The sequence below is a fragment of the Pseudorasbora parva genome, chromosome 13 (genome assembly GCF_024679245.1).
Source record: "Pseudorasbora parva isolate DD20220531a chromosome 13, ASM2467924v1, whole genome shotgun sequence".
Classification (NCBI taxonomy): Eukaryota; Metazoa; Chordata; class Actinopteri; order Cypriniformes; family Gobionidae; genus Pseudorasbora; species Pseudorasbora parva.
Window position 1 is genome coordinate 1717589 of NC_090184.1, and position 27663 is coordinate 1745251.

Sequence of the window (27663 nt, forward strand, 5' to 3'; positions counted from 1 at the left end):
TTGTAATAAGTAATGTCATTAATTTTTAAGGCTCTATATGGTGTCTCAGAGATATTAGGATGTCATTGTGGTAATGTAGTTACGATACTGTGTGGGACTGAACTATATAGGTTAGGTTATGAAGAAGAATGAGAATCTAGGAGGACATTAAGATATCTGGAATACCTTTAGAGTTACAGGCATGACAACTTTAATATATATATAAATATAGATATATATAGAAAAGAAAAAGAGTATCAGCTGTGTGTGTAAAGTGACCCACATTTGGTTTTTGACCTGAAAATGTGTATGAGTGTCCAACTTACTCACAGAGCCATATTGAGGTCTCCATATCTCTGGAAATGAACCATATTGGGCTTTAAAAAGTAAGAACCCAAAAGAAAAGTTTGTTGAAAACCAGAATCTAAAAGGATATTAAGATATCTTTAATACTTCTGGAGATGCAGACTTGAGGAAATAAAACACAAGAAGTGCTTTTTCCCCATGTTTGAGCGCTCACCGTTGGCATATAATGACACACAGATTGATAAAGTCAACAGATTTCACTAATAGATCTGCTAATCTCTGTGTGAGAATAACATAATGATGCTGCCATCTTTATAAAGTCATTTTCACACTCCTGTAGTTTAGCTCCAGATCTCAGGTGACAACTGTCATTCTGACCCTCCTCTACAAAACCGTGATTACTCCGTCAATACACCGCTGTGACATTTCATATTTTGGCTTACATCAATATCTATGTTTGTCTTTTGTGCAGACAAAAATATTAACAAATCAAAAATGTGGCTGATTTGACACGGAGAGAGAGAGACCTGAATGAAACACTGACGGTGTAAATCGCTGATGCACAGCGGGAACATTAATAATGCATTCTGGACGAAACACGTGCCGTGTGTCAGTCGCCATGTTCAGACCTGGAGAAAACCAGCGCGATAATTTCACAAACTACTGCCAGTACAATCCTCACTCTTGCCTTGAAACCATCAGAAAGAAAAAAGCTATTTTAGCAAATATTCATTCTGGGTCCACAGACCAGTTATAAAGAAACTTGCACGTTCAAGTAAAACATGCGAATGTAAAGATCTTATTATAAGAGGCTCGTGAATGCATCACAGCTCTGTGTGTGCGTAAGGTATTTCTGAAGCTGATCGAGAAGATGCCAACACTGCAAAAAATGCTTTTCTTACTTAGTATTTTTGTCTTCTATAATATCTAAAAATATCATTAAGAAACTTTTACTAGACAAGTAAACATTATTGTCGTGTTTTGGAAAAAAAATTACTCAAAATGAAGAGAGTTTTTATTTAAAAGCATCAAAATGATCTGCCAATGGGGTGAGAAATATAATCTTATTTCTGTTTGGAAACAAGAAACAAGATTTCAATCAGAAATAAGCTTATTTTTCTCACCCCATTGGCAGATCATTTTGATGGTTTTAAGCAAAAACTCACTTCAGTTTGATATGATTTTTACGATCTTAAAATATCTTATGTCATCTTACTTATCTAGTAAATGCATCTTGATTTGAGAATTGTTAGATATTTAGACTGGAAACAAGATAAAACGACTGAGTAAGAAGAGCATTTTTTGCAGTATACACACACCTGTCCCACCCACTTTTTAAAACAAAGTTACGCCACTGCCATCACTGCACATTAGCACAGAAACTCACCTGAAGCTCACACCAGGCCACCTCCACCCAGGTGTCCGTGTCCAGGCCCTTGTAGACCGTCTTGAAGGACCCGCGGCCGATCTCGATGTCAAACTTTAGGAATCGTCCACCTGGAGACGTGGCGACCGCCTTCATCTCCGCCTCCTCCTCGTTCTCCTCACTCGCCGCCTTTATGCTCATCTTAAGGCCGTCCGTAGAGTCCATTCTGGGGTCTGTTCTCTCTTTCTCCTCATCTGCACTGGTGAGCTCTGGGTCTTTCTGACCCTTCTGGCTCTCCGTGCTCGAGCCTTCTTGTAAACTGGGACGGACGCCCAGAGTTCGGTCCACTATGGTGAGCAGGTTGATGCTGAGCATCTTATTCTGCTCCTCACACTCCGGTGCACAATCGTCCTGTTGCTCATCATTGTCGGTGAACCATAAGCTCCTGCGGATGAACCTCTGCCGTTTGGAGGACGGGTAGGAGCTCGGGTCACTGCCGGCCCGCACCAGAACCGAGCTCTCCAGCTTATTCACATTGCCCTCGCTGATGGTCTCGTAGATATTGAGCTTGAGCTCGCACTGGGAGTTTGGCACCGATGAAGCGCAGCAATCCGGTTTGGGCTCCATGGTTTTAAAATCCATCACAGGAACGGCTGGCGCAGAACTGACACATGTTCCCAAACATCTGTGGGAATACAACATATTCATCAGGAATGCATTCATTTCAGAGACATTTTTAAGATTTAGAAAACTCCACAACTACTTATCTTATTATTTATAATAACAAAATGCACAAATTCTGTAAGCAGGAATACCCAAACCTGCCACAATTGTCAGTTTTAAATTTAGCATGAGTGCAAAGGCTTCTTTTAAAAGATGTGTATGCGATTTGACTTGTGTAACTGTAGTTAGTGTGTAATGTCGCTGCTTGAGCATAAACAGTCTCTGCAAAGTTACAGCGCTGAACGTTCAATGCAAACGGAGATATTGTCTTTTAAAGTTACGGCAGTTTATTGCCTACAAAAATGGCCGGTTTGGACTACAACGAGCTTCTTCTGGGTTGGTGACATCATAATCCCTCTAGTCTCCGCAGATGTGACTTCTGCCCGTAATGGGAAGGGGCGTGGCCTTAACCTGTGCTTGGCACTTCAGCCAATAAAAATACAGTAAACTACATTTGGCCATCTGACCAATCTAAGACCATTGCGTTTTTCAGAGGGAGGGGCTTCATAGAAGCAGGAAGCAGACGAGCCGTTCAAAGGACAGACAGCGGTGTGGAATAAAGGGAGGATAGAAGAAAAATACAGCGATTAAAAAACAGAAGTATTAAGAGATGTTATACTGCGCCCCATAAACACAACCAAGCCTAGAAAAAAAAACACAGAACCACTGCTTTAATATGTTTTCTGCCCTTTTAAAGCCTTAAATCACCCAAAAATGGAAATTCTGTCATTCTGTCATTAATGTCTTTTATTGAAATCTGAGAAACTTCTGTCCCTCCATTACTCAACTGCCTCAACTTCAAAAGGTTCAGAGATCGTAAAACTAGTCCATATGAAATGAGCATTGCAGTCTACATTTTCTGAAGAGATGTGATGCGTAACACCAGAATGATCCTCATTGGCTCTCGAGAAGCTCAAACGTGATGCGTAACACCAGAATGATCCTCATTGGCTCTCGAGAAGCTCAAACGTGATGCGTAACACCAGAATGATCCTCATTGGCTCTCGAGAAGCTCAAACGTGATGCGTAACACCAGAATGATCCTCATTGGCTCTCGAGAAGCTCAAACGTGATGCGTAACACCAGAATGATCCTCATTGGCTCTCGAGAAGCTCAAACGTGATGCGTAACACCAGAATGAACCTCATTGGCTCTCGCTGAAGCTCAAACGTGATGCGTAACACCAGAATGAACCTCATTGGCTCTCGCTGAAGCTCAAACGTGATGCGTAACACCAGAATGAACCTCATTGGCTCTCGCTGAAGCTCAAACATGATGCGTAACACCAGAATGAACCTCATTGGCTCTCGAGAAGCTCAAACGTGATGCGTAACACCAGAATGAACCTCATTGGCTCTCGAGAAGCTCAAACATGATGCGTAACACCAGAATGATCCTCATTGGCTCTCGAGAAGCTCAAACGTGATGCGTAACACCAGAATGAACCTCATTGGCTCTCGCTGAAGCTCAAATGTGATGCGTAACACGAGAATGATCCTCATTGGCTCTCGCTGAAGCTCAAACGTGATGCGTAACACGAGAATGAACCTCATTGGCTCCCGCTGAAGCTCAATCGTGATGCTTAACACCAGAATGATCCTCATTGGCTCTCGCTGAAGCTCAAACGTGATGCGTAACGCCAGAATGAACCTCATTGGCTCTCGTTGAAGCTCAAACGTGATGCGTAACACCAGAATGATCCTCATTGGCTCTCGCTGAAGCTCAATCGTGATGCGTAACACGAGAATGAACCTCATTGGCTCTCGCTGAAGCTCAATCGTGATGTGTAACACCAGAATGATCCTCATTGGCTCTCGCTGAAGCTCAATCGTGATGTGTAACACCAGAATGATTTACATTTACATTTAATCATTTAGCAGACGCTTTTATCCAAAGCGACTTACAAAAAAGGGGAGAGTAATAGAAGCAACGGAACAGACAAGGCCAAAAACCTGTAAGAGCTGTAAGAAATCTCAATTAATTAGCACAATACACAACAATTTTTTTTTTTTTTTTTTTAAAGACAGATATCTACAACAAAAACTCACGTACGCAAAGTGCCGAACACTGGATTTTGATCGATATGATAGCTACAACCCATTAGGACTAAGGCTGTTGCCCCAGCTGTTGTCGTTAATGCAGATTCAGTGGCCCAATGGGTTGGTTTTGTATTCTAGCTAAACGCGCAGCAATAGCCATCTACAACAAAAACTCACGTACGCAATATACAGAACACTGGATTCTGATAGTTATGATAACTATGTAACATACCCGCCTGAAGGCACAAATCCGGATGAGACGTAGATATGATCCAGGAGTGTGCGCTTTTGGTCGTTGCTGTGGTGATCAGTAAGTGCTATTCTGTATTGGTCAAGTGCAAATGGAAAAGATGTGTCTTAAGATGTTTTTTAAGAATGGCTACAGACTCGGCAGCACGAATTGAGATCGGCAGGTCATTCCACCAGGTGGGAACGGTCCAGGAAAATGTCCGTGAGAGCGATTTCATGCCTCTTTGGGATGGAACCACGAGGCGCCGCTCGCTCACAGAACTCAAGCTTCTGGAGGGTGTGTAAGTCTGAGCAAGTGAGTTTAGGTATATTGGTGCAGAGCCAGTGGTTGTTTTGTAGGCGATAACTAGTGCCTTGAATTTGATGCGAGCAGCCATTGGCAACCAGTGCAGTCTGATGAAGAGAGGCGTAACATGCACTCTCTTCGGCTCATTAAAGACCACTCTCGCCGCTGCATTCTGGATCAGCCGCAAGGGTTTGATAGTGCATGCTGGAAGCCCAGCCAGAAGAGCATTACAATAATCCAGTCTGGAGAGAACAAGAGCTTGAACCAGGAGTTGTGGGGCCTGTTCTGATAGGAAGGGTCTAATCTTTCTAATGTTGTATAAAGCAAATCTGCAGGACCGAGCTGTTGCAGTAATGTGGTCAGTGAAGTTTAACTGGTCATCAATCACAACTCCAAGGTTTCTTGCTGTCCTTGATGGAGTTATGGTCGATGAACCAAGCTGAATGATCCTCATTGGCTCTCGCTGAAGCTCAAACGTGATGCGTAACACTAGAATGAACCTCATTGGCTCTCGCTGAAGCTCAAACGTGATGCGTAACGCCAGAATGAACCTCATTGGCTCTCGCTGAAGCTCAAACGTGATGCGTAACGCCAGAATGAACCTCATTGGCTCTCGCTGAAGCTCAAACTTGATGCGTAACACCAGAATGAACCTCATTGGCTCTCGCTGAAGCTCAAACGTGATGCGTAACACCAGAATGATCCTCATTGGCTCTCGCTGAAGCTCAAACGTGATGCGTAACACGAGAATGAACCTCATTGGCTCTCGCTGAAGCTCAATCGTGATGCGTAACTCCAGAATGAACCTCATTGGCTCTCGCTGAAGCTCAAACGTGATGCGTAACGCCAGAATGAACCTCATTGGCTCTCGCTAAAGCTGAAACGTGATGCGTAACACCAGAATGAACCTCATTGGCTCTCGAGAAGCTCAAACGTGATGCGTAACACCAGAATGAACCTCATTGGCTCTCGAGAAGCTCAAACGTGACTGCATCATATAAAGCGATCGAATCTCTTAGAAAAATTGTACTACACCGCTCAGTTCATATGGACACGTTTTACAATCTCTTTATGAATATTTTGAAGCGTCAGTGTGGTAGTTGCGTTCCTGTCAAAGTAGGGACAGAAATCTCTCAGATATCTTCAATATATCTTTATTTGTGTTCTGCAGATGAACAAAAGTCTAACAGGTTTGGGACGACATGAGTGTGAGAAAATGACAGAATTTACATTTTTAACTATCCCTTTAAGAAAAAAAATCTAATTTGTTAAAATTGCTACCAATCAGTAGTGTTCACTTTAATCTGAAGTTGCTACATTTTTGATAGTATGAAAATCAGGGGACATCTAATTAAATATGCATATTTTGCTTATTATATCAGAAGTGATAGACTGCTCCCAAAAAAAGCATGTTTTTCTTCATATGATGTAAAATCAAGTGACAGGTCATTGTCAACAAAAAAGGTTCCAAAGTAATAAATAAAACTTTTTACATGTCGTGTGTATAGAAATAAAAACGTTTTTAAACGTATTTTAGCACAAAGCCCAAATTAAACGCACGTACAACGATTGAATGATTGTGAAGGCGAGCGGCTGAAGATGAGGCGTTATTTACTGCATGGGCAAATGTCACTTTAAGAGCGTGGCCTTTCTCAATGCTACCAATGCTAATGTAATCGACGAAGACTTCATCATAATTCAACGTGCAAAACACTGGACAAGTCAACATCGTTAAATGCTTCAAAATCGCTCGTTTTACGATCTGTGGGCGAGCAAATGAATAAAGGCTTGACATGTTTCTGCTGAGCACGAGCTAGTGCAGGTGCGACGCATATCATCTCCTATATCCTCCATCACATACAACGAACATAAAGCAGAGCGAACTCACATGTGCTGGTGCTGTATGGAGAAATCCCGAGTGATGAAGGTGGAAGAAGATCACCGGTGGAGAAGGAAATCACGCGTAAACCGCGCACACAGTCGCGACGCGTCGAATCAGGCACGCTTTAAACACGCGCGCTCGCGTCTCGCTCAGCGCGGCATCCCTGGAAATTTCTCCGTGTGAAAAGGACTGCTGAATCCTGCTTTAGTGCGTCTGCTCCTCCACGCCCATCGGAGACCGAGCAGCGCTGATGACACGGAGCATTCCCAACATTCCTCTTCATCACACACACACCATCTTCATCATCATCATCATCATCACGGGCATCTACCTTACACACACCTTCATCATCTTCATCAGGCATCTATCTTACACACACCATCATCATCTTCATCATCAGGCATCTACCTTACACACACCATCATCATCTTCATCACGGGCATCTACCTTACACACACCATCATCATCTTCATCAGGCATCTATCTTACACACACCATCATCATCATCTTCATCACGGGCATCTACCTTACACACACCGTCATCATCTTCATCACGGGCATCTACCTTACACACACCATCATCTTCATCTTCATCACGGGCATCTACCTTACACACACCATCATCATCTTCATCACGGGCATCTACCTTACACACACCATCATCTTCATCTTCATCACGGGCATCTACCTTACACACACCATCATCATCTTCATCACGGGCATCTACCTTACACACACCATCATCATCTTCATCACGGGCATCTACCTTACACACACCATCATCATCTTCATCACGGGCATCTACCTTACACACACCATCATCATCTTCATCACGGGCATCTACCTTACACACACCATCATCATCTTCATCACGGGCATCTACCTTACACACACCATCATCATCTTCATCACGGGCATCTACCTTACACACACCATCATCATCATCTTCATCACGGGCATCTATCTTACACACACCATCATCATCTTCATCACGGGCATCTACCTTACACACACCATCATCATCTTCATCACGGGCATCTACCTTACACACACCATCATCATCTTCATCACGGGCATCTACCTTACACACACCATCATCATCTTCATCACGGGCATCTACCTTACACACACCATCATCATCTTCATCACGGGCATCTACCTTACACACACCATCATCATCTTCATCACGGGCATCTACCTTACACACACCATCATCATCATCTTCATCACGGGCATCTACCTTACACACACCATCATCATCTTCATCACGGGCATCTACCTTACACACACCATCATCATCTTCATCATCAGGCATCTATCTTACACACACCATCATCATCTTCATCATGGGCATCTACCTTACACACACCATCATCATCTTCATCACGGGCATCTACCTTACACACACCATCATCATCTTCATCACGGGCATCTACCTTACACACACCATCATCATCTTCATCACGGGCATCTACCTTACACACACCATCATCATCTTCATCACAGGCATCTACCTTACACACACCATCATCATCTTCATCACGGGCATCTACCTTACACACACCATCATCATCTTCATCACGGGCATCTACCTTACACACACCATCATCATCTTCATCACGGGCATCTACCTTACACACACCATCATCATCTTCATCACGGGCATCTACCTTACACACACCATCATCATCATCTTCATCACGGGCATCTACCTTACACACACCATCATCATCTTCATCACGGGCATCTACCTTACACACACCATCATCATCTTCATCATCAGGCATCTATCTTACACACACCATCATCATCTTCATCATGGGCATCTACCTTACACACACCATCATCATCTTCATCACGGGCATCTACCTTACACACACCATCATCATCTTCATCACGGGCATCTACCTTACACACACCATCATCATCTTCATCACGGGCATCTACCTTACACACACCATCATCATCTTCATCACAGGCATCTACCTTACACAAACCATCATCATCATCATCATCATCATCATCATCATCATAATCATAATCATATGCTGTCATCAAAAATAAAACACACACAATTACCCAATGTGCTTACAGAATCTTTTAATAATATTTTAATAAAGGTTGGCGAATCTCAAAAAAATGTTCATTGTATTAACTCAACATTTTAATTCCAATGAACTCAAATGTTTAAGGCAACCAGGTAACTTATTTCTAAATCATTTTTTACAGTGTGGAGGAGATATTTAGAAGAACTTCCAAGCAGCTGCTTTCCATTCAACACAATAAACGGCACATTAATTCGACTCATAATATCTCAGATCTCCTGATCATCGCCTGGACTCATGTGGACTGCAGCTGAGGCGCTTCTTGATGTGCTTTCACTGTCTGGAAAAATACAACATTTGCTCCACCAAACAAGTCACGTGTCTGGAAGTAGAAGCGGGCACCGAGTTAGTGGTGTCAGCTCAGATTCCTCATTTACTCCTGTGTGTGTGTGTGTGTGTGACCCTGGACCACGAAAACATGAGGCTCAATCTTTTGAAACTGATCATCTGAATAAATAAGTGTTCCACTGATGTGTGGGTTTGTTAGGACAATATTTTGCATAATTATCTAGAATCTAAGGGTGCAAAAATATTGGGAAAATCTCCTTTAAAGCGATTAAAATGGTGTCCTTAGCAATGTATATTACTACTAATAATGTGTTTATGATATATATATATACATTTACAAAATATCTTCATGGAACATGATCCTAATATCCTACACTGTATTAAAATTTTGATTTTATGGGGATTAAAAATTTGAGTTAATACAATAAGGAAAGGAAATTGGTTTAATAAATAGAAACTCAAAATATTATTGATTCTGAACCACATCAAAAATTTGATAAATCATAAAATATGTGGTGTTTCACTGCGTCATCATCAAAAACACACACAATTACCCACACTGTAAAAAATTATTTCGAAAAAAAGTTACCAGGTTCTCTTAAAATGTTGAGTTAATACAATGACAATTTTTTGAGATTCGACAACCTTTATTAAAATATAATTAAAAGATTTTGAAAGCATATTGGGTAATTGTGTGTGTTTTATTTCTGATGACGCAGCCAAATTGTGCTATTTTCATGATTTATCACATTTTTTATGTGGTTTAGATACAATAATATTTTGAGTTTCTATTTATTAAACAAATTTCCTTCATTTTATTAACTCAAATTTTTAATTTCAATAAACTCAAAATTTTAAGGCAACCAGGTTACTCACTTTTTTAAGTTAAACCAACAAAAACCAACCAAATTTTTTTACAGTGCAATATGCTTAGAAAATCTTTATATTAACTCAAAATTTTAAGATAACCAGGTAACTTTTTATATATATATATATATATATATATATATATATATATATATATATATATATATATATATATATATATATATATATATATATATATTTTTTTTTTTTTTTTTTATACAGTGTAATGATTTTTGGTATAAAGGAAACACGGCTAACTTTGAGCCATTGGCTATTTCCACAGATACCGCCATGAGACGCAGGACTGGCAGCATTAGTGTGACGGAAGCGGAATCTTCAGAATGTTCAAAACAACATTTCTCAGCCAGCATTCCAAAAGTTCCTTCATCAAAGGCAGAAAACACGAGAGAAGAAACAAATCGCCCTCTCGAGCTTTAACCAGGATTAGATTATAACCAATCGCATCGGGAAGGTGTGTGTCATTGAATCTCCTTCGTGTGTAACACAAGCCGCGGTTGCAGAAAAGGTTTGGCTCGGATGGTGAAATTTGAGTCATGGCACCTTTTCTTTCACAGACATGAGTTTAACTAAATAAACAGATGTAGTCCTATATAAATGGAGAATTTTAGAGCCATGCAGTTTCTGCCAGAGTGAATGACTGCCATGTTGAGTTCAGATAGTTCAGACAGTGAGTGAGCGACGCCGTAAATACTGGATGAGTGTAAGCAAGAAGACCTCAGCTGATGGATCATATACTGAACAACCCGACGGATTCAGGCCCTGCGGAGGAATATTAGTGCTGTTCTGTCTCTGAAACCCAGTGTCAATGATGGCCGCACACACTATTGAATTAAACACAGCCGCTGGACTGGAGGTACGTCCGCCTGCTAGGACCGTCTCTAATCCAGATAAACTCTTCATGCACTCTTCGATTAAATCATCGGGATTTATCTCTAAAAACACTGGTGTTAGTTGGTTAAGTTCCCTTACTATGTACTTTTATAAGGCGCTAATTGTAATGTTAATGATGGTTGCAATGAGTGCACGGACCTGAGGATTAACACAAATAGTCTATAAAGATATAAAGGAAAACTTGCAGGAGAACTCCGGAGATTAAACATTAACTTCACTGACGACACACAAACACGGAAACTAAGGACTCATACCGCGTTTCAGGCAACTCGTAACCCGTGTTTTTCAATCTTCTGCCCATGAAGGTGCACTGGAACGCCGTTAAACCCGTTAACTCGTACTAGACCAGTGTAGGCCTACGAGTTCTGACGTCACATATCCCGCGAAACAACAACACTCCAAAAATGATATGTTGGATTTACTTAATTTTTTGTGTCAACAGATTTTTGGGTTATGTTGAATTTAATTAACATTGTTAATTTCAGTAAACATATTTTTTTTACGTAAAGTTAATTCAATGCCATTTAGTTAAATCAGGTTAACATTCTTCATTTTGTCCAAAACTATTACGTTTAATTATTCTAAAATGAATATTTAAAAAACAAGTAATCCAGTTTAATTGATTATTTTTATTTAGTGAAATTATATTTTTTACAACATTTACAAAACCTTTTACAAGATTATATTGGCTAGCCAGAACATGGTTTCGTTACATACGGGATGCCCAAAGTAATTGTTTTTTATTGTAATTGTTATGAGCAGATCCACACCCCAAGCACACGCTCTACACTTCACCACAATGGTCACGTCCAAAAACACACACATAACACACACTTTAAAATGCCAACATAAAACATTAAATATTAAAAAGTCTTTCCATTTCCTCATCTTGTTAGAAATGCACAAAATAGCACTTTATTTAAAAATGTACTCTCCAAATTCAGGCCATTTACAGAGCATGATGAGAAATGAAAGTCCTGTTCATGTCAACTCATATGTCATTAATAGCGGTTCACTTCCGCGATTTAGTCCGATTGTGTTCACATCAGCAGCGAACCGTACCGGAGATCACATGACCCGAACCCCAGACCGCCTCTTTAAGCGGACTCGGGTACGGTTCACGGGTGCACTCCTGAGTTCGGAAGACCGCGTTCACATCATCCAAACCAACCGAACTCTGACGTCAGTCGAACCCCGGTGCGCACCAAAAGTGCTGCTGTGAACGCACCCTCAGAGCAGGTTTAGAGTCGACAAATCCAGATAAATCCAGCCTGGTTTAGATCAAGTTCAACAGTCTCTCAAAGCTCAGTATAAACTTTCTCTGTCAACTCAGGTTTAATCCAGAGTTAGTGATCGACTCTGAAGCGCCTGAAAGTGACACGTGCGGCAAACAGCCAATCACAGCGTCCGTTTGAGACACCTCTCTTCTGAAGATTGAGAGATCGTTCTGAAAATTATTATGAAATTAAATGCGTTTACAAAGCAGGAATAAACTCTTTAGTTTGAGAAGGCAGATGAAAGATGATCTGACTATATCAATGCATGATGGGAATCAAAGAAATATGCGTATAATTAAGAGCTCAAATTAATACACGATGTTTAAAATTATTATTAATGCATGTATTATATTTATACTAATATGTGGCTACTTGTCAATAAAATTATATTTAAATGAACATATTATATGAATTCAAATATATTATATAATATATTATATATTATATTCAAATATATAACATAATATAATAAATAATTAGCACCAAAAGATGCACAATTTTATTTCAATAGTTTTGTCATTATAAACTGCAAATTTGGAACGAGACATACAGGGGGCGTGGCTTTATTGTGTCTTTACTTGCAGCTGATTGGTCCAGTTTGGGTTTGCGATCTCTAACCCAGAATAAAACCGGCTCTAGAGCAGGTTAGCCGTGTAGTGATGAACACCGCTAAAAACCAATCCACCTTCTTAAGCCTGAAAAACCAGAGTTTGCTCAAACTAATCTCGAACTTACCTGGGTCACGACTGAAACCAGCTTTGAGGAACAGGACACTGGTTTTTCTGGCTCAAGAGGGTAAAATTCTGTCCAATTGGATGCTTCTGCAGAGGTCAGGTACAGATGCCCTTCCCATTGGTGGATCTCGAAACGAGATGATGAAAGAGAACCGGGCTTACGACAGTAACCTATTGTTATTACGATTGTCGGTGTGTGTCAATACAACACTATGTGTGTCTGTGTGTCTTTCACATTTACTTTAAGTGCACTAGAGTTGATTTGGGCCACAAAGTGTGCTGTTGGGACTCTAGGGAGCTACAAAACCGTTAGGTGTGTGTGTGTGTGTGTGTGTGTGTGTGTGTGTGTGTGTGTGTGTGTGTGTGTGTGTGTGTGTGTGTGTGTGTGTGTGTGTGTGTGTGTGTGTGTGTGTGTGTGTGTGTGTGTGTGTGTGTGTGTGTGTGTGTGTGTGTGTGTGCACAGTATAACTAAAAGCCCTGTAGAGAATCAGGGAAATGTAATTTCCTCTGGTGGGTCGATGATCCGCTGGAGCGCAGCCAGAGAGAGAGTGAGGAGTGTCTTGTCATTACATTTGCACCGTCAGCAGAGGAATACTGATAGGAAACATGAATGAAAGAGAGGAATAAAAATAGACAGAAGGATGGAGGAAAGAGATCTATTAAAAAAGAGTCAGAGATTTCCTTTTTTCACATATTTTAGTAGTCATCATTATAAATAAGGTATCAGTCGAAAGCTTAAACACTCATAATTCATCCTGTGAAAATATTAAAATGGAATATTGTGTTACCATGGGAACGGTACTTTACCCTTTTACCCAGCTCCTCCTCTAGTGGGCGGTGCCAAGTCTCAAATGTTACTAAATATACTGCAGTGTTTTCTAATCTTGACCAAACACATGCCGTTGGAAAGGTCTGAGACTCGGGGTTTCATATTTGGCCACTGTCTCCAAGAAGATTGATTTGTGCCAGGAGAATGCATCACCTGGTGGCTATTTCTGGTAAAGCAGCCTAAACTAAATCTCATAAGAACCTCTGTTTATGTGACATCTGCTTCAAACCTGGAACCCAAATGGGTTAGACATATGACTTTGATTTTATAGAAGACAAATTATTTTGTAAAATGCATGTTTTGTATAAAATTAAATAAAAATTTAGTTCAGAACATTTGCTTTCAGTAAACCTTAATGTAATTGCTGGTTACTGTAACTCACTTCTTTATGGCCTTTTAGCAGAAAACATCAAAGGATTACAATACACCAATCAGGCGTAACATTATGACCTCATATTTTGCTGACAAAACAGCCCTGACCTATCGAGGCATAATCTCCACTAGAGATGATCTGAAGGTGTGCTGTGGTATCTGGCGCCAAGATGTTAGCAGCACATCCTTTAAGTCCTTTAAAGTGATAGTTCACCCAAAAATGAAAATTTGATGTTTATCTGCTCACCCCCAGTGCATCCAACATGTAGGTGTGTTTGTTTCTTCAGAAGAACACAAATGTAGATCTCTCTCTTCAACCGTCTGCTCACTCCAACATCTCTCTCTCTCTCTCTCTCTCTCTCTCTCTCTCTCTCTCTCTCTCTCTCTCTCTCTCTTACTATTTTTACTAATTACTATTATTACTCATGCTATTGTGACACCAGAAATTCTTCAGTCAGATGATGACAGTCAATAAAGCTCTAGAGAAATCATGCATTCGTACCAAGAAACCCATTCATTCAGTAAGTTCAGTGTGCTCAATAAGGGCTTTGCATTTAATTAAAAAACAAGGTCATTCGCTCACCATTTGCTTCCATTTGAACATTTGAACACTGAACAATTCTTGTGCTGAGAGTTTAGGTTCATCCCAAATTTTAAAAGACACGCTGAAGTGTACCTGCGCCATGAGCTTTAGACCAATGTGCTTATATTGGTATAATAGGGCCCTTAATGTTGTGTTCTGGCTCTACTAGAGCAGGTTTTCCTGCTTGCATGTTGATTATTTAGCTTAGGGTGTGGAAAGACAAAAAAACTATTTAAAACTAGGCTCTGGCTCCGAACCAGCACTGCCTTGGTGGAAAAGGGCTATATGAAGCCCCTCCTTCTGAAGCACACTGTGCTCTGATTGGTCGGCTGGAGCAGTGTGTTGTGATTGGTGTTTGGGATATACCATATCCACCAGTTTCAGCACACAACTAATGGACTCAACCAGGCCTCACCCCTTTATTATGCACATTAATTATTATAATGAGGAATATTGTGACATTTTTGGTTTAGTAGTTGCTAAGATTAAGATACAAAAATTATTCTCTCTCCATCTTTCTCTCGCCAGGCTTCTCCCAGTCTTGGTCTGTCTCCCGCCCCTCTGAACATGAACCATTACGCCAATAAGAAGAGCGCGGCGGAGAGCATGCTGGACGTGGCCCTGCTGATGGCCAATGCATCGCAGCTGAAGGCCGTGTTGGAGCAAGGGCCCGAGTCCAGCCTGTACACATCCCTCATCACACTCATCAGCCTGTCCCTCTGTCTGCAAGTGCTAGTGGGGATCCTGCTCATCTTCATAGGTGAATGAGAACACACACAAACCTGCCTTGATTGGGCTAAATGTAAATCACAATTGATCTCTGAGTCTGTAGATATCCTTGTTTTACTTTGCACCTGAAATTTGGCTGATGCTTGATTTGAAGCTGTGGTTGATTATGATTTTGCTGGTTTAACTTTGCATAACCCGCCCCCGGGAACATGTTGAGTTGTTGTAGTCGAGCACATTTGGGAGTCGCTCGAGCTGTCATCCGTCTTTCTCATTTATTGATACAGTATAAACACAAATACAATCACATGTCATAAAGCAATGACAACATAAGTAATTAAACTTAACTATCCCTGTTCTCTCTCCATCAGCAGATATTATAACCGTAATTAAACTAAACTATCCCTGTTCTCTCTTCATCGGCAGATATTATAACCGTAATTAAACTAAACTATCCCTGTTCTCTCTTCATCGGCAGATATTATAACCGTAATTAAACTAAACTATCCCTGTTCTCTCTTCATCAGCAGATATTATAACCGTAATTAAACTAAACTATCCCTGTTCTCTCTTCATCGGCAGATATTATAACCGTAATTAAACTAAACTATCCCTGTTCTCTCTTCATCTGCAGATATTATAACCGTAATTAAACTAAACTATCCCTGTTCTCTCTTCATCAGCAGATATTATAACCATAATTAAACTAAACTATCCCTGTTCTCTCTTCATCGGCAGATATTATAACCGTAATTAAACTAAACTATCCCTGTTCTCTCTTCATCAGCAGATATTATAACCGTAATTAAACTAAACTATCCCTGTTCTCTCTTCATCGGCAGATATTATAACCGTAATTAAACTAAACTATCCCTGTTCTCTCTTCATCTGCAGATATTATAACCGTAATTAAACTAAACTATCCCTGTTCTCTCTTCATCAGCAGATATTATAACCGTAATTAAACTAAACTATCCCTGTTCTCTCTTCATCAGCAGATATTATAACCGTAATTAAACTAAACTATCCCTGTTCTCTCTTCATCTGCAGATATTATAACCATAATTAAACTAAACTATCCCTGTTCTCTCTTCATCTGCAGATATTATAACCGTAATTAAACTAAACTATCCCTGTTCTCTCTTCATCAGCAGATATTATAACCGTAATTAAACTAAACTATCCCTGTCCTCTCTTCATCTGCAGATATTATAACCGTAATTAAACTAAACTATCCCTGTTCTCTCTTCATCGGCAGATATTATAACCGTAATTAAACTAAACTATCCCTGTTCACTCTTCATCGGCAGATATTATAACCGTAATTAAACTAAACTATCCCTGTTCTCTCTTCATCTGCAGATATTATAACCGTAATTAAACTAAACTATCCCTGTCCTCTCTTCATCTGCAGATATTATAACCGTAATTAAACTAAACTATCCCTGTTCTCTCTTCATCAGCAGATATTATAACCGTAATTAAACTAAACTATCCCTGTTCTCTCTTCATCTGCAGATATTATAACCGTAATTAAACTAAACTATCCCTGTTCTCTCTTCATCAGCAGATATTATAACCGTAATTAAACTAAACTATCCCTGTTCTCTCTTCATCTGCAGATATTATAACCGTAATTAAACTAAACTATCCCTGTTCTCTCTTCATCAGCAGATATTATAACCGTAATTAAACTAAACTATCCCTGTTCTCTCTTCATCAGCAGATATTATAACCGTAATTAAACTAAACTATCCCTGTTCTCTCTTCATCGGCAGATATTATAACCGTAATTAAACTAAACTATCCCTGTTCTCTCTTCATCTGCAGATATTATAACCCTAATTAAACTAAACTATCCCTGTTCTCTCTTCATCAGCAGATATTATAACCGTAATTAAACTAAACTATCCCTGTTCTCTCTTCATCTGCAGATATTATAACCGTAATTAAACTAAACTATCCCTGTTCTCTCTTCATCAGCAGATATTATAACCGTAATTAAACTAAACTATCCCTGTTCTCTCTTCATCTGCAGATATTATAACCGTAATTAAACTAAACTATCCCTGTTCTCTCTTCATCGGCAGATATTATAACCGTAATTAAACTAAACTATCCCTGTCCTCTCTTCATCTGCAGATATTATAACCGTAATTAAACTAAACTATCCCTGTTCTCTCTTCATCTGCAGATATTATATCCATAATTAAACTAAACTATCCCTGTTCTCTCTTCATCAGCAGAAATAATAACCGTAAATAAACTAAACTATCCCTGTTCGAAAGCTGGGTCCAAACATAAACATCACGTTCATCATTAATATGCATCTAGAGCTGAAATGGACAATGATGGGCCGCCTCAAGTACTGTCTGCTCTCACCGCCGCACCTCTGAGCGCACGTCAGGCCCTGAAACATTTCTCCTCCACAGGTTGGTTTAATGGATATTATGCCAGGGAGCATTTACTACTTTTAAAAAATACGGGTCAGGAAGCGGGTTGGGTACAATATTTTGTTTTTTGCGGTCCGAGTTGCGGGCTGGTTAGTTGAAAACGTCGGTCGGGTCCTTCCTTCCCATCTACGAACCACGTTACATATTCAAATAAGATGACCAACATCTCAATCTATGCACAAAGATTCCCACTAGGTTTTTTTATGTTGTCTTATATTAGTGTATGTGGTGAAATCACACCGGCTGAGACCTGTTGAGTGAATCTCTGGATGACACTCGTTCATTCAGTATATTGAAGCTCAACTCTGCTTCAGGAACGCTCTATGAAGCTGAATTTGAATTTGGGATTAAAGAGCAACACATGACAATGGCATCACAATACACTCCCCCCCCCCCCTCTCTCTCTCTCTCTCTCTCTCTCTCTCTCTGTGTGTGTGTGTGTGTGTGTGTGTGTGTGTGTGTGTGTGTCACATATCAGCAGATCCTTTCTGTCTCTGTCTTTCCTTTCTGTGACCCTCCAGAGCTTCCATTCTGAACCCGCTGACCTCACACATCTCTCTGTCTCTCTGAACCAGCTGAGCGTGATGTGTCATTTTGCATTCGAGCAGAAAGACAATCTTTCCAACACACACACACATGCACTCACAAACACACACACTCACTCAGACACACACTCTCTCACACAGTAACAGTGAATATGGATATTAATCCATCTCTCATCCTTCAGTGTGACTGCAGCTGATCTGTGATGAGCAGGCCGCTCTAGTCTGGGTCATAACGGATGTCTCTTCATAAACTACCTCTGGTCAGTTATCGCGAGCCTGGCCAACATGAAGCTCATCAGAAGATTCCGTTGGCAGTGCTTTGCTGTCTAGGAAACTGTCAGCTCACACCGAACTAGATGATATTTCGCATTTGTTCTGACGGTCATTATTGAGTTTCTAAATTGAAATCATGCTAGCAACATGCTAAAAACATGCTAAATCATCCATCCATCCATGATCTTCCGCTTATCCGGGGACAGGTCACGGGGGCAACAGTCTAAGCAGAGACTGGGTCTTCCCCGTGGCCTCCTCCTGGTGGGACGTGCCCGGATCATCCCCTGGGAAGGCGTCCAGGAGGCATCCGAATAGATGCCCAAGCTCACTTGTGAACAAGACCCCGAATACTTGAACTCCTCCACCCGGGGCAGGAACCCTCCACCAACCTGAAGTGGGCAAGCCACCCTTTTCCGACTGATAACCATGGCCTCAGACTTTGAGGTGCTGATTCTCATCCCAGCCGTTTCACACTCGGCTACAAACCATGCACGCTGAAGGTCCTGGTCTGAGGAGGCCAACACAACAACATCATCCGCAAAATGCAGAGACGAAATCATGTGGTCCCCAAACCAGACACTCTCCAGCCCTTGGCTGTGCTTAGAAATTCTGTCCATAAAAATTATGAACAGAACCGGTGACAAAGGGCAGCCCTGCCGGAGACCAACATGCACCGGGAACAAGTCTGACTTACTGCCAGCAATGCAGACCAAGCTCCTGCTCTGGTCGCAAAGGGACCGAACAGCCCTAATCAGGGGGCCCCGGACCCCATACTCTCAGAGCACCCTCCACAGGACACCACGAGTGTAGCAGGGTTCGTAGATGGAAGGAAGGAGGCGTGAACCGGCGAACTTTCAACAACTTTAATTCAAAATAAATAAACAAAACGAAAGTCACACAGGCAGCCCCTCACGGACGACTGCCCGCACACACATAATAAACAGTAAACAAACCATAACAAATCCAGGCCTGGTCCTCTCTCGTCTTCCACTGTCTTTGCTCCCTTTATACTCCCGTCACTCCGCCGTGGTGAGACGTGACCGGTGTGAGACCCACTCTCGTGGTCCCTCGCCTCACTGCTTGCCACAACGAGGAACACACTCGAATGCCTTCTCCAAATCTACAAAGCACATGTGGATTGGTTGGGCAAACTCCCACGAACCCTCCAGCACCCAGTTTTCCACAACCAGGATGAAAACCACACTGTTCCTCCTGAATCTGAGGGTCCACTATTGGCCGAATTCTCCTCTCCAGTACCCTGGGATAGACTTTCCCAGATAGACTGAGAAGTGACTCCCCCCCCCCTATAGTTGGAACCCACTCTCCGGTCCCCCTTCTTGAGGAGAGGGACCACGACCCCGGTCCATAGGTACTGTCCCCAACTGCCACCCGATGCTGCATAGGGCGTGTCAGCCAAGACAGCCCCACAACATCCAGAGACTTGAGGTACTCAGGGCGGATCTCATCCATTTTAACTAAATTTATGACTTGAGCTTGGGTAATAGAGCCCTCAGCCACTGCCTCCTCAATGGAAGACGTGTCAGTGGGATTGAGAAGATCCTCGGAGTATTCCTTCCACCATTATCCCCAGTTGAGGTCAACAGCTGCTTATCTCCACTGTAAACTGTGAAGGCACTGCTTCCCCCTCCTGGGGCATCGAACCATTTGCAAGAATCTCTTCGAGGCCAACCGATAGTCTTTCTCCATGGCCTCACCGAACTCCTCTCATTTTTTTGCCTCCACAACTACCTAGGCTACAGTCCACTTGGCCTGCCGTTAACCATCAGCTGCCTCAGGAGTCCCACAAGCCAGCCAAGTCCAATTGGACTCCTTCTTTTGCTTGATGGCATCCCTTACTTCCGGTGTCCACCACCGGGTTCTGGGATTGCCGCCTCGACAGGCACCGGAGATCTTACAGCCACAGCTCCAAGGTACCGCATTGACAATGATGGCAGAGAGGATGGTCCACTTGGACTCAATATCTCAAGACTCCCTCGGGATCTGGTTGAAGGAGTTGAAGATCTTTCTGACAAGGGACTCAGCCAAATGTCCCCAACAGACCCTCACAGTATGTTTGGGTCTGCTGACTCTGTCTAGCTTCCTCCCCCGCCATCGGCTCCAACTCACCACCAGATGGACCCCTTTTTCACCAGAATGAACCGGGTGCTAGTTCAGAGCCAGTGCTAGTGCCAGTCTGGAGTTGGTGAGCCTTTAAGAACCGGTTTGTCTTTCCACGGGCTAGAGAGCCACCACAGAGCCAGGTCTTACATTACTGTATAAGTCTCATCTTTGTATTTGTGTATTTGACTTTGTTTTGCGTGAGGCGGTCGCTTTTCTGGAAACAGAATGTCTAAAAGCTGATATGTGACAAGGTGTACAGCAAACAAGCTAAAAAACACATAACTACGTTTTTATAAGCTGTCAACCCCAAAAAACAAGCATTTAAGGAGACAAACGTGGATACAGGCAATAAGATGTGAAGCTTCAGCGGGAAGAATAGGTCAATTTTGGGTTCCTGCCTCAGAATGCCTAAGTGTGCCGTAAACATTTTTTCAAATATCCAAATGTCAGTGTTATATATTATATTTCCTGTCTCTGATTACTTCGCTCTCCAGTGGGCGTAGTTCTCAGTGTAATATAACATGGCGCACTCTGTCTCAAGTGCCTGGATCCACTATTCTGTCCTTAAACGTTCGTTTTTTGGTTCAACAGCTTATAAAAAATTCTGGGTTTTTGTTCCTGGGTTTTTTAGCTTGTTTTCTGTGCACCTTGTCACATGTCAGATTTTAGACATTGTTCGATTTTTTTGCAATAAGTCAGAAATGACAAGGAGGCCCCTTCCTACAATAGAAAGCCAATGGAGACGGCTGGTTTGTCCCCAAACATGTTTTTAACATTTTATTCTGCTGTAAAGTTGGGCATTTTAACATTGGGCTCAATGAGATTCTGCTCCTTCTAGAGCCCCTAGTGGCCAGTCGAGGAATTGCAGTTGTTTAATTCTTCAAACATTATGGGAATGTTACTTTTGAATGTTTTCTGAATGTTCTGAAAAAAAAATTGAAATGAACATCCACTGAATGTATGAATAATGTTTTTGTGCTAACGTTTTGAGAACATTATTAAAGGCCAGATAACATTGAATGAATGTTCTGTGAGCGTTACTGTAAGAGTGTAACGCGTTCTGTGTCAGCGGATGACAGGGTTGTTGTGTTTGTGTGTGACTGAGTTTATTGCTGATTCTAGTAAAGTGGAACCTGAACGACGAGCAGAAACACCTCCGGCTGAATGTCCTCGAGAACATCACCACGAGCTGCGTCTTCATCATCGTCGTCATTAACGTCTTCATCACTGCGTTTGGAGTTCAGCGGCCCAATCCGGGAGCCCGACAGTAGAGCAAACACTGGTATAACACATACTCACACACACACACACACACACACACACACACACACACACACACACTCACACACACACACACACATTAGAGCTGAAAACTTCCTTGTTAGTAAAAGAAAAGCTTTTATAGACACCAGGCCCAGAAAACCAGGCTCTCAATCAATGGCATATTAGAAGAGGAAACTCTGCCTCTACAGATAAATGTGTAAGCCTGCTTCTGTAGCCCCGCCCACCTGCTTCTGAAGCCCCGCCCACTGACTCGTGGACCTAAACACGCAATAAACACACCAAAGATAGCAAGATAATCGATCATAAACAAGACACAGATGGACACTGGATTGCAGACATACTGAGATTAAAACACAATGCTGTGCTTCTATATTGGATCCGACAGGAATGGTGCAACACACTTATGTGAGTAAAACATGTTTTTATATGTGATAGTATTGCATTGTTACAGATCATTTTGATTATTTTGTACGTGTCTAACTGAACATACCTTAGCATTCTGTCACAGGCTGGAGAATCCTTGCTGGTTGTTGGTTCATTGGGATTCGGGGTCAGATTCGGACATGTATGGGCCAGGGCTCGCAAAGCTCAACGTCCCGGGGCTGTGTGTTTTCCAGACGGGATACCAAAACGTAAGCCTGTTGGCAGGCGGTCGATCTTTAATAGTGAAATAACATTCATTTCTTGATCTGCGTTGTTAAAGGGATAGTTCACCCAAAAATGAAAATTTGATGTTTATTCTAATTAGACCCCATTGACATCCATTATACGAGCAACGGTTGAGTTAAAAATCTTCATTTGTGTTCTACTGAGGAAACAAACATCTCGGATGCCCTGGGGGTTAGTAGATAAACATCTAATTTAAATATTTGTGTGAACTATCCCTTTAATGTTTGCTCTCTTGACTAGATATTTCAAGAGCACGCCAGTGCGTGCGTGTGTGTGCGGTTTGCGCTTATATCCACCGAATGGGCCGGCCAAGTAATACAAAAATCAATCAACCGCTGGTGGATGAGAAATAAATCATTGTGTTTGTTTGATAAAGACGTTTACGAGCCCTGTGATCGAGAGAATCATCCCGGTTGCCCCTTTCTAAACAATCTCTCCCTCGTGTGAACTGACAGGGGAGCTGAAGCTCATTAAATATGCAAATCTTATCCAATCCTAGCCGTGGGCGTTTACTTCCAAGTGACACACCCATCAGAACCCAGCGTTCAGGAGAGAGCCTCAAAACCAGTGTAGAAAATAGCCTATGACTGATTAGTTGTGATGTTTCTGAATGTAAAAACCACACGAACGTCATTAGTTGACCTCAGACAACAGTATAAAAAAGCCAGTTCATGACACCTTTAAGTAAATGGTTACTAAATTTGTTGATGAAATCAATAAAAAACACAGTTAGATAAGAGTCATTTGTCCAGATTTGTCTCTATATTTGATGATGCTGTATTCAAAACAGCTAATTGAGCAGTTATTTAAAAGGTAAAAATTATTGATTTAATCAAAATGAAAAAAAATATTGTGCTTTTACAAGCTTTGGTATTGAATGTTTATTTGATCTTACTAACAGCCGAGATTATTCAGCTTGATAGCTTGAGCATAATAATTAAATGAACATCTGACATACATCATTGACACACTCTGTTTTTATGTGGGATAAAATTTGCCTGCATAAACGGTCCAGGACGCAGATATTAATACATCTGAAGGTAAATGATGAAATGACATGAATTCTCTGTCTCTTTTCCAGCTGTAGCCTGAGACTGAAACATGGCATCCGACACTTTTGGATGGATGAAAACAGGGAGCTGTGAAGACATTTTGAATGTTGATTATTTCCTCATATTCTCCATTGCTGCGGCTCCTCTCTTCCCAGTCTGTCAGTAACTCTGTTTAGTTCCTGTCTCTATGAAGCCCTGCACTCTGATTGGTCAGCTGGAGCAGTGTGTTGTGATTGGTGTTTGGGAAATGCCCCGCCCTTTACCATAACCAGTTTCAACACACGACTAACCAACTCAACCAGGCTCCGCCTCTTTATTCTGCGCATTAATTATTATAATGAGGAATATTGTGTCGGTTCTTGAAGAAACTCAAGATGGAGGCGTTTCAGGAGTTCAGAAACACTGATAGAAAGAAGAACTGGAGCATCACACACTAAAGACAGCATAGATCCTCTTTAAATAAGTGTACTTTCTCCAGTCCCGTATCACTGCACAGAGAACTGTTACTCATTTATACGTTATTATGGCAATATTGGCAGTGTTTGGGAATGCTGTTGGAAATTCAGTTTTCATTAAATGTGACTTTTTATTTCTTTTGCTTCCTGCTGTGTTGCAATACATGAGATTTTGAATGAGAATACACACACACACACACACACACACACACACACACACACACACACACACACACACACACACACACACACACACACACACACACACACACACACACACACACACACACACACACACACATCTTTCTGGGGACTCTCCATATACATAATAGTTTTTATACTGAACAAACTGTATATTCTATCCCCTTACTAACCCTTCCCCTAAACCTACCCATCACAGGAAACTTTCTGCATTTTTACATTTTCAAAAGAACTCATTCTGTATGATTTATAAGCTTTTGTACCCATTTAGGTCCCCACAGTGACACGAGTCCCCATGAGTCTGCGTGCATTCAGGTTGAAGTCCGCACCAGGCTATAGAAACCCCCCCCCCCCCCCCACCCCCACCACCACCACCACACACACACACACACATACACACACACCTGTAGCGGCACATGCGCACACTCACACGGCCAGCTGTTCATGCAGTAAGTATCTAATTCATGCTTAATATTCACACATGGCGTTTTTACTGCAGCAAGAAAAACACATTTTACTTTTTTAATATAACTAATGTGTGCGCTTCATTTAAGCTGCTTCAAATCTTTAAAGATTAATTTAGGGGTTTGCAATGTTTATAAAGACCCACAGGGTGGCGCTATCGGCTAATGAATCTGGAACAAACAAATGATCAAAAGGCACACAGCATAATAATAAGAATATAAGTGTGCCGTTTGCACTGCACCCATGTTTATTATTCGCTCATTATATCCAGAGGCACCAACACTAGCAACAGAACACAAAGTGTTTTGGACTGTGATATTTACAGTACAGTCACTTGCTGAAAAACTCAAGGAAATTTTAAATTCTGTGTTGTATGATAATTTATATATATATATATATATATATATATATATATATATATATATATATATATATATATATATATATATATATATATATATATATATATATATATATATATATATATATATAAACTGTTTTTGTAGTAAACGTTAAAGGGGCTATATGTAAGAATTTCCACATATTAACCGATTTTTATTGCCAATGTGTGAAAATACTGAAGCTTAAAAAATGAGACTTTCTGCGAATTTGAAGCTGGGTCGTTTTTGCTGGGAAAATCCAAAGGATGTGAGAGTTACACACACTCCCGAGAGCTCTTCCGATCAATGACACTGAAAAAAACGAATGAATGCTTCAGGATAAAGCGGTCATTCTGTAGCTATTGTAATATCAGTCTCTTGTGTATTCAAACTCATGTCTGTAGTCTTAATATATATTATAATCAAACCATCAGGTGTAGGCTAATTTTTATTACCTCATCTGGTGAACTGCAGAGCTTGTGCAAACATATCCACATTGCCTTGAATGCGCTTCAGTCTCTTTTAGTTATGTGTGCACAAGTGCAAGCATGAGCGGTCACTCAACAGCCACCACTGGCGCTAATAAAATTCAACATAGATCATTCTACAGACCATTTGAGGTCCTATAATGCCCCGTTTTACAGCATGTAAAATAAGTATCTGAGTGTGTGTGAAGCCTGAGCTCAAAATACCCCACTGTTCATTTTTATAGCATGTTAAAATTTTCACTTTTTGAGGGTAAGCAAAACGCGTTGTTTTTGTCTGTCCCTTTAAATGCAAATGAGGTGATGCTCCCGCCTCTTTCAGGAACAGGGCGGAGCTTCAAAAGCTCGCGTTAGCAGATTCGATTACCTCTCTCACACACACACACACACATACACACACACAGAAAATATCAGAAACTGTTCAGCATTCTACGATCAAACTAGAGTCGGACAATGATGGAGAGACTCCAGAAGAAGAGACAACATGTAGAATGACACAGGATGCTTCTGAAGGGATAGAGGATGAGTTTATGAGTTAACGATCGTCAGTCATTGATTAGCATATTTTGTCATGTCTATAAACCGCTGGTGTGGGAACTGCTGTGAGATGAGCAGAGAATATCTGCTGATGAAGAGAGAACAGGGATAGTTTAGTTTAATTACGGTTATAATATCTGCAGATGAAGAGAGAGCAGGGATAGTTTAGTTTAATTACGGTTATAATATCTGCCGATGAAGAGAGAGCAGGGATAGTTTAGTTTAATTACGGTTATAATATCTGCAGATGAAGAGAGAGCAGGGATAGTTTAGTTTAATTACGGTTATAATATCTGCTGATGAAGAGAGAACAGGGATAGTTTAGTTTAATTATGGTTATAATATCTGCTGATGAAGAGAGAACAGGGATAGTTTAGTTTAATTACGGTTATAATATCTGCAGATGAAGAGAGAACAGGGATAGTTTAGTTTAATAACGGTTATAATATCTGCCGATGAAGAGAGAACAGAGATAGTTTAGTTTAATTACGGTTATAATATCTGCAGATGAAGAGAGAGCAGGGATAGTTTAGTTTAATTACGGTTATAATATCTGCTGATGAAGAGAGAACAGGGATAGTTTAGTTTAATTACGGTTATAATATCTGCAGATGAAGAGAGAGCAGGGATAGTTTAGTTTAATTACGGTTATAATATCTGCTGATGAAGAGAGAACAGGGATAGTTTAGTTTAATTACGGTTATAATATCTGCCGATGAAGAGAGAACAGGGATAGTTTAGTTTAATTACGGTTATAATATCTGCTGATGAAGAGAGAACAGGGATAGTTTAGTTTAATTATGGTTATAATATCTGCTGATGAAGAGAGAACAGGGATAGTTTAGTTTAATTATGGTTATAATATCTGCCGATGAAGAGAGAACAGGGATAGTTTAGTTTAATTATGGTTATAATATCTGCTGATGAAGAGAGAACAGGGATAGTTTCGTTTAATTACGGTTATAATATCTGCAGATGAAGAGAGAACAGGGATAGTTTAGTTTAATTACGGTTATAATATCTGCTGATGAAGAGAGAACAGAGATAGTTTAGTTTAATTACGGTTATAATATCTGCTGATGAAGAGAGAACAGCGATAGTTTAGTTTAATTACGGTTATAATATCTGCAGATGAAGAGAGAACAGGGATAGTTTAGTTTAATTACGGTTATAATATCTGCTGATGAAGAGAGAACAGGGATAGTTTAGTTTAATTACGG

The 27663-nt window shown here is 40.9% G+C and overlaps 3 protein-coding genes across 10 annotated transcripts in view; 1 reads left to right on the top strand and 2 right to left on the bottom strand.

Annotated features, from left to right (window-relative positions):
- LOC137038392 (serine/threonine-protein kinase WNK2-like) overlaps positions 1-7157 on the bottom strand; it is a 113656-nt gene extending 106499 nt beyond the window's left edge. For 4 of the 5 annotated variants that reach the window (XM_067412912.1, XM_067412914.1, XM_067412913.1 and 1 more), the window contains exons 1-2: positions 6837-7157; positions 1673-2336 (exon numbers count right to left, since the gene is read on the bottom strand). In XM_067412912.1, coding sequence (XP_067269013.1) covers positions 1673-2293 — 621 coding nt within the window. In that variant the 5' untranslated portion in view covers positions 2294-2336; positions 6837-7157. The remainder of the gene's footprint in view (positions 1-1672; positions 2337-6836) is intronic. The other variant, XM_067412915.1, reaches the window with a different exon arrangement.
- A 145-nt stretch (positions 7158-7302) lies between these two features.
- On the bottom strand, positions 7303-8617 carry LOC137038368 (uncharacterized). The gene is made up of 2 exons (XM_067412857.1): positions 8189-8617; positions 7303-8145 (listed from the first exon to the last, which is right to left on the bottom strand). The coding sequence occupies exons 1-2, from the start codon at positions 8615-8617 to the stop codon at positions 7303-7305; spliced, it is 1272 nt and encodes a 423-aa protein (XP_067268958.1).
- Positions 8618-10374: 1757 nt separating this feature from the next.
- LOC137038394 (ninjurin-1-like) lies at positions 10375-24541 on the top strand. Of its 4 annotated transcripts, none has more exons than XM_067412919.1 (4): positions 10375-10562; positions 15326-15557; positions 22038-22197; positions 23950-24541. In XM_067412919.1, the coding sequence occupies exons 2-3, from the start codon at positions 15365-15367 to the stop codon at positions 22184-22186; spliced, it is 342 nt and encodes a 113-aa protein (XP_067269020.1). In that variant the 5' UTR covers positions 10375-10562; positions 15326-15364; the 3' UTR covers positions 22187-22197; positions 23950-24541. The 4 variants fall into 4 exon arrangements, with proteins under 4 accessions (XP_067269020.1, XP_067269019.1, XP_067269021.1 ...); XM_067412918.1 differs by lacking the exon at positions 10375-10562 and adding an exon at positions 10573-10964; XM_067412920.1 differs by lacking the exon at positions 10375-10562 and adding an exon at positions 10573-10912.
- Positions 24542-27663: the final 3122 nt, after the last annotated feature.

Bases quoted from the DNA above. Each gene is read 5' to 3' on its own strand.
- LOC137038368 (XM_067412857.1), bottom strand. From the start codon at position 8,617: ATGCCTGATGATGAAGATGATGATGGTGTGTGTAAGGTAGATGCCCGT. The intron at 8,146-8,188 runs GTAGATGCCCAT...TGTGTAAGATAG, and splicing joins ATGATGATGGTGTGTGTAAG to ATGCCTGATGATGAAGATGA.
- LOC137038394 (XM_067412917.1), top strand. From the start codon at position 14,673: ATGATGACAGTCAATAAAGCTCTAGAGAAATCATGCATTCGTACCAAG. The intron at 14,736-15,325 runs GTAAGTTCAGTG...TTCTCTCGCCAG, and splicing joins CCAAGAAACCCATTCATTCA to GCTTCTCCCAGTCTTGGTCT. The intron at 15,558-22,037 runs GTGAATGAGAAC...TGCTGATTCTAG, and splicing joins GATCCTGCTCATCTTCATAG to TAAAGTGGAACCTGAACGAC.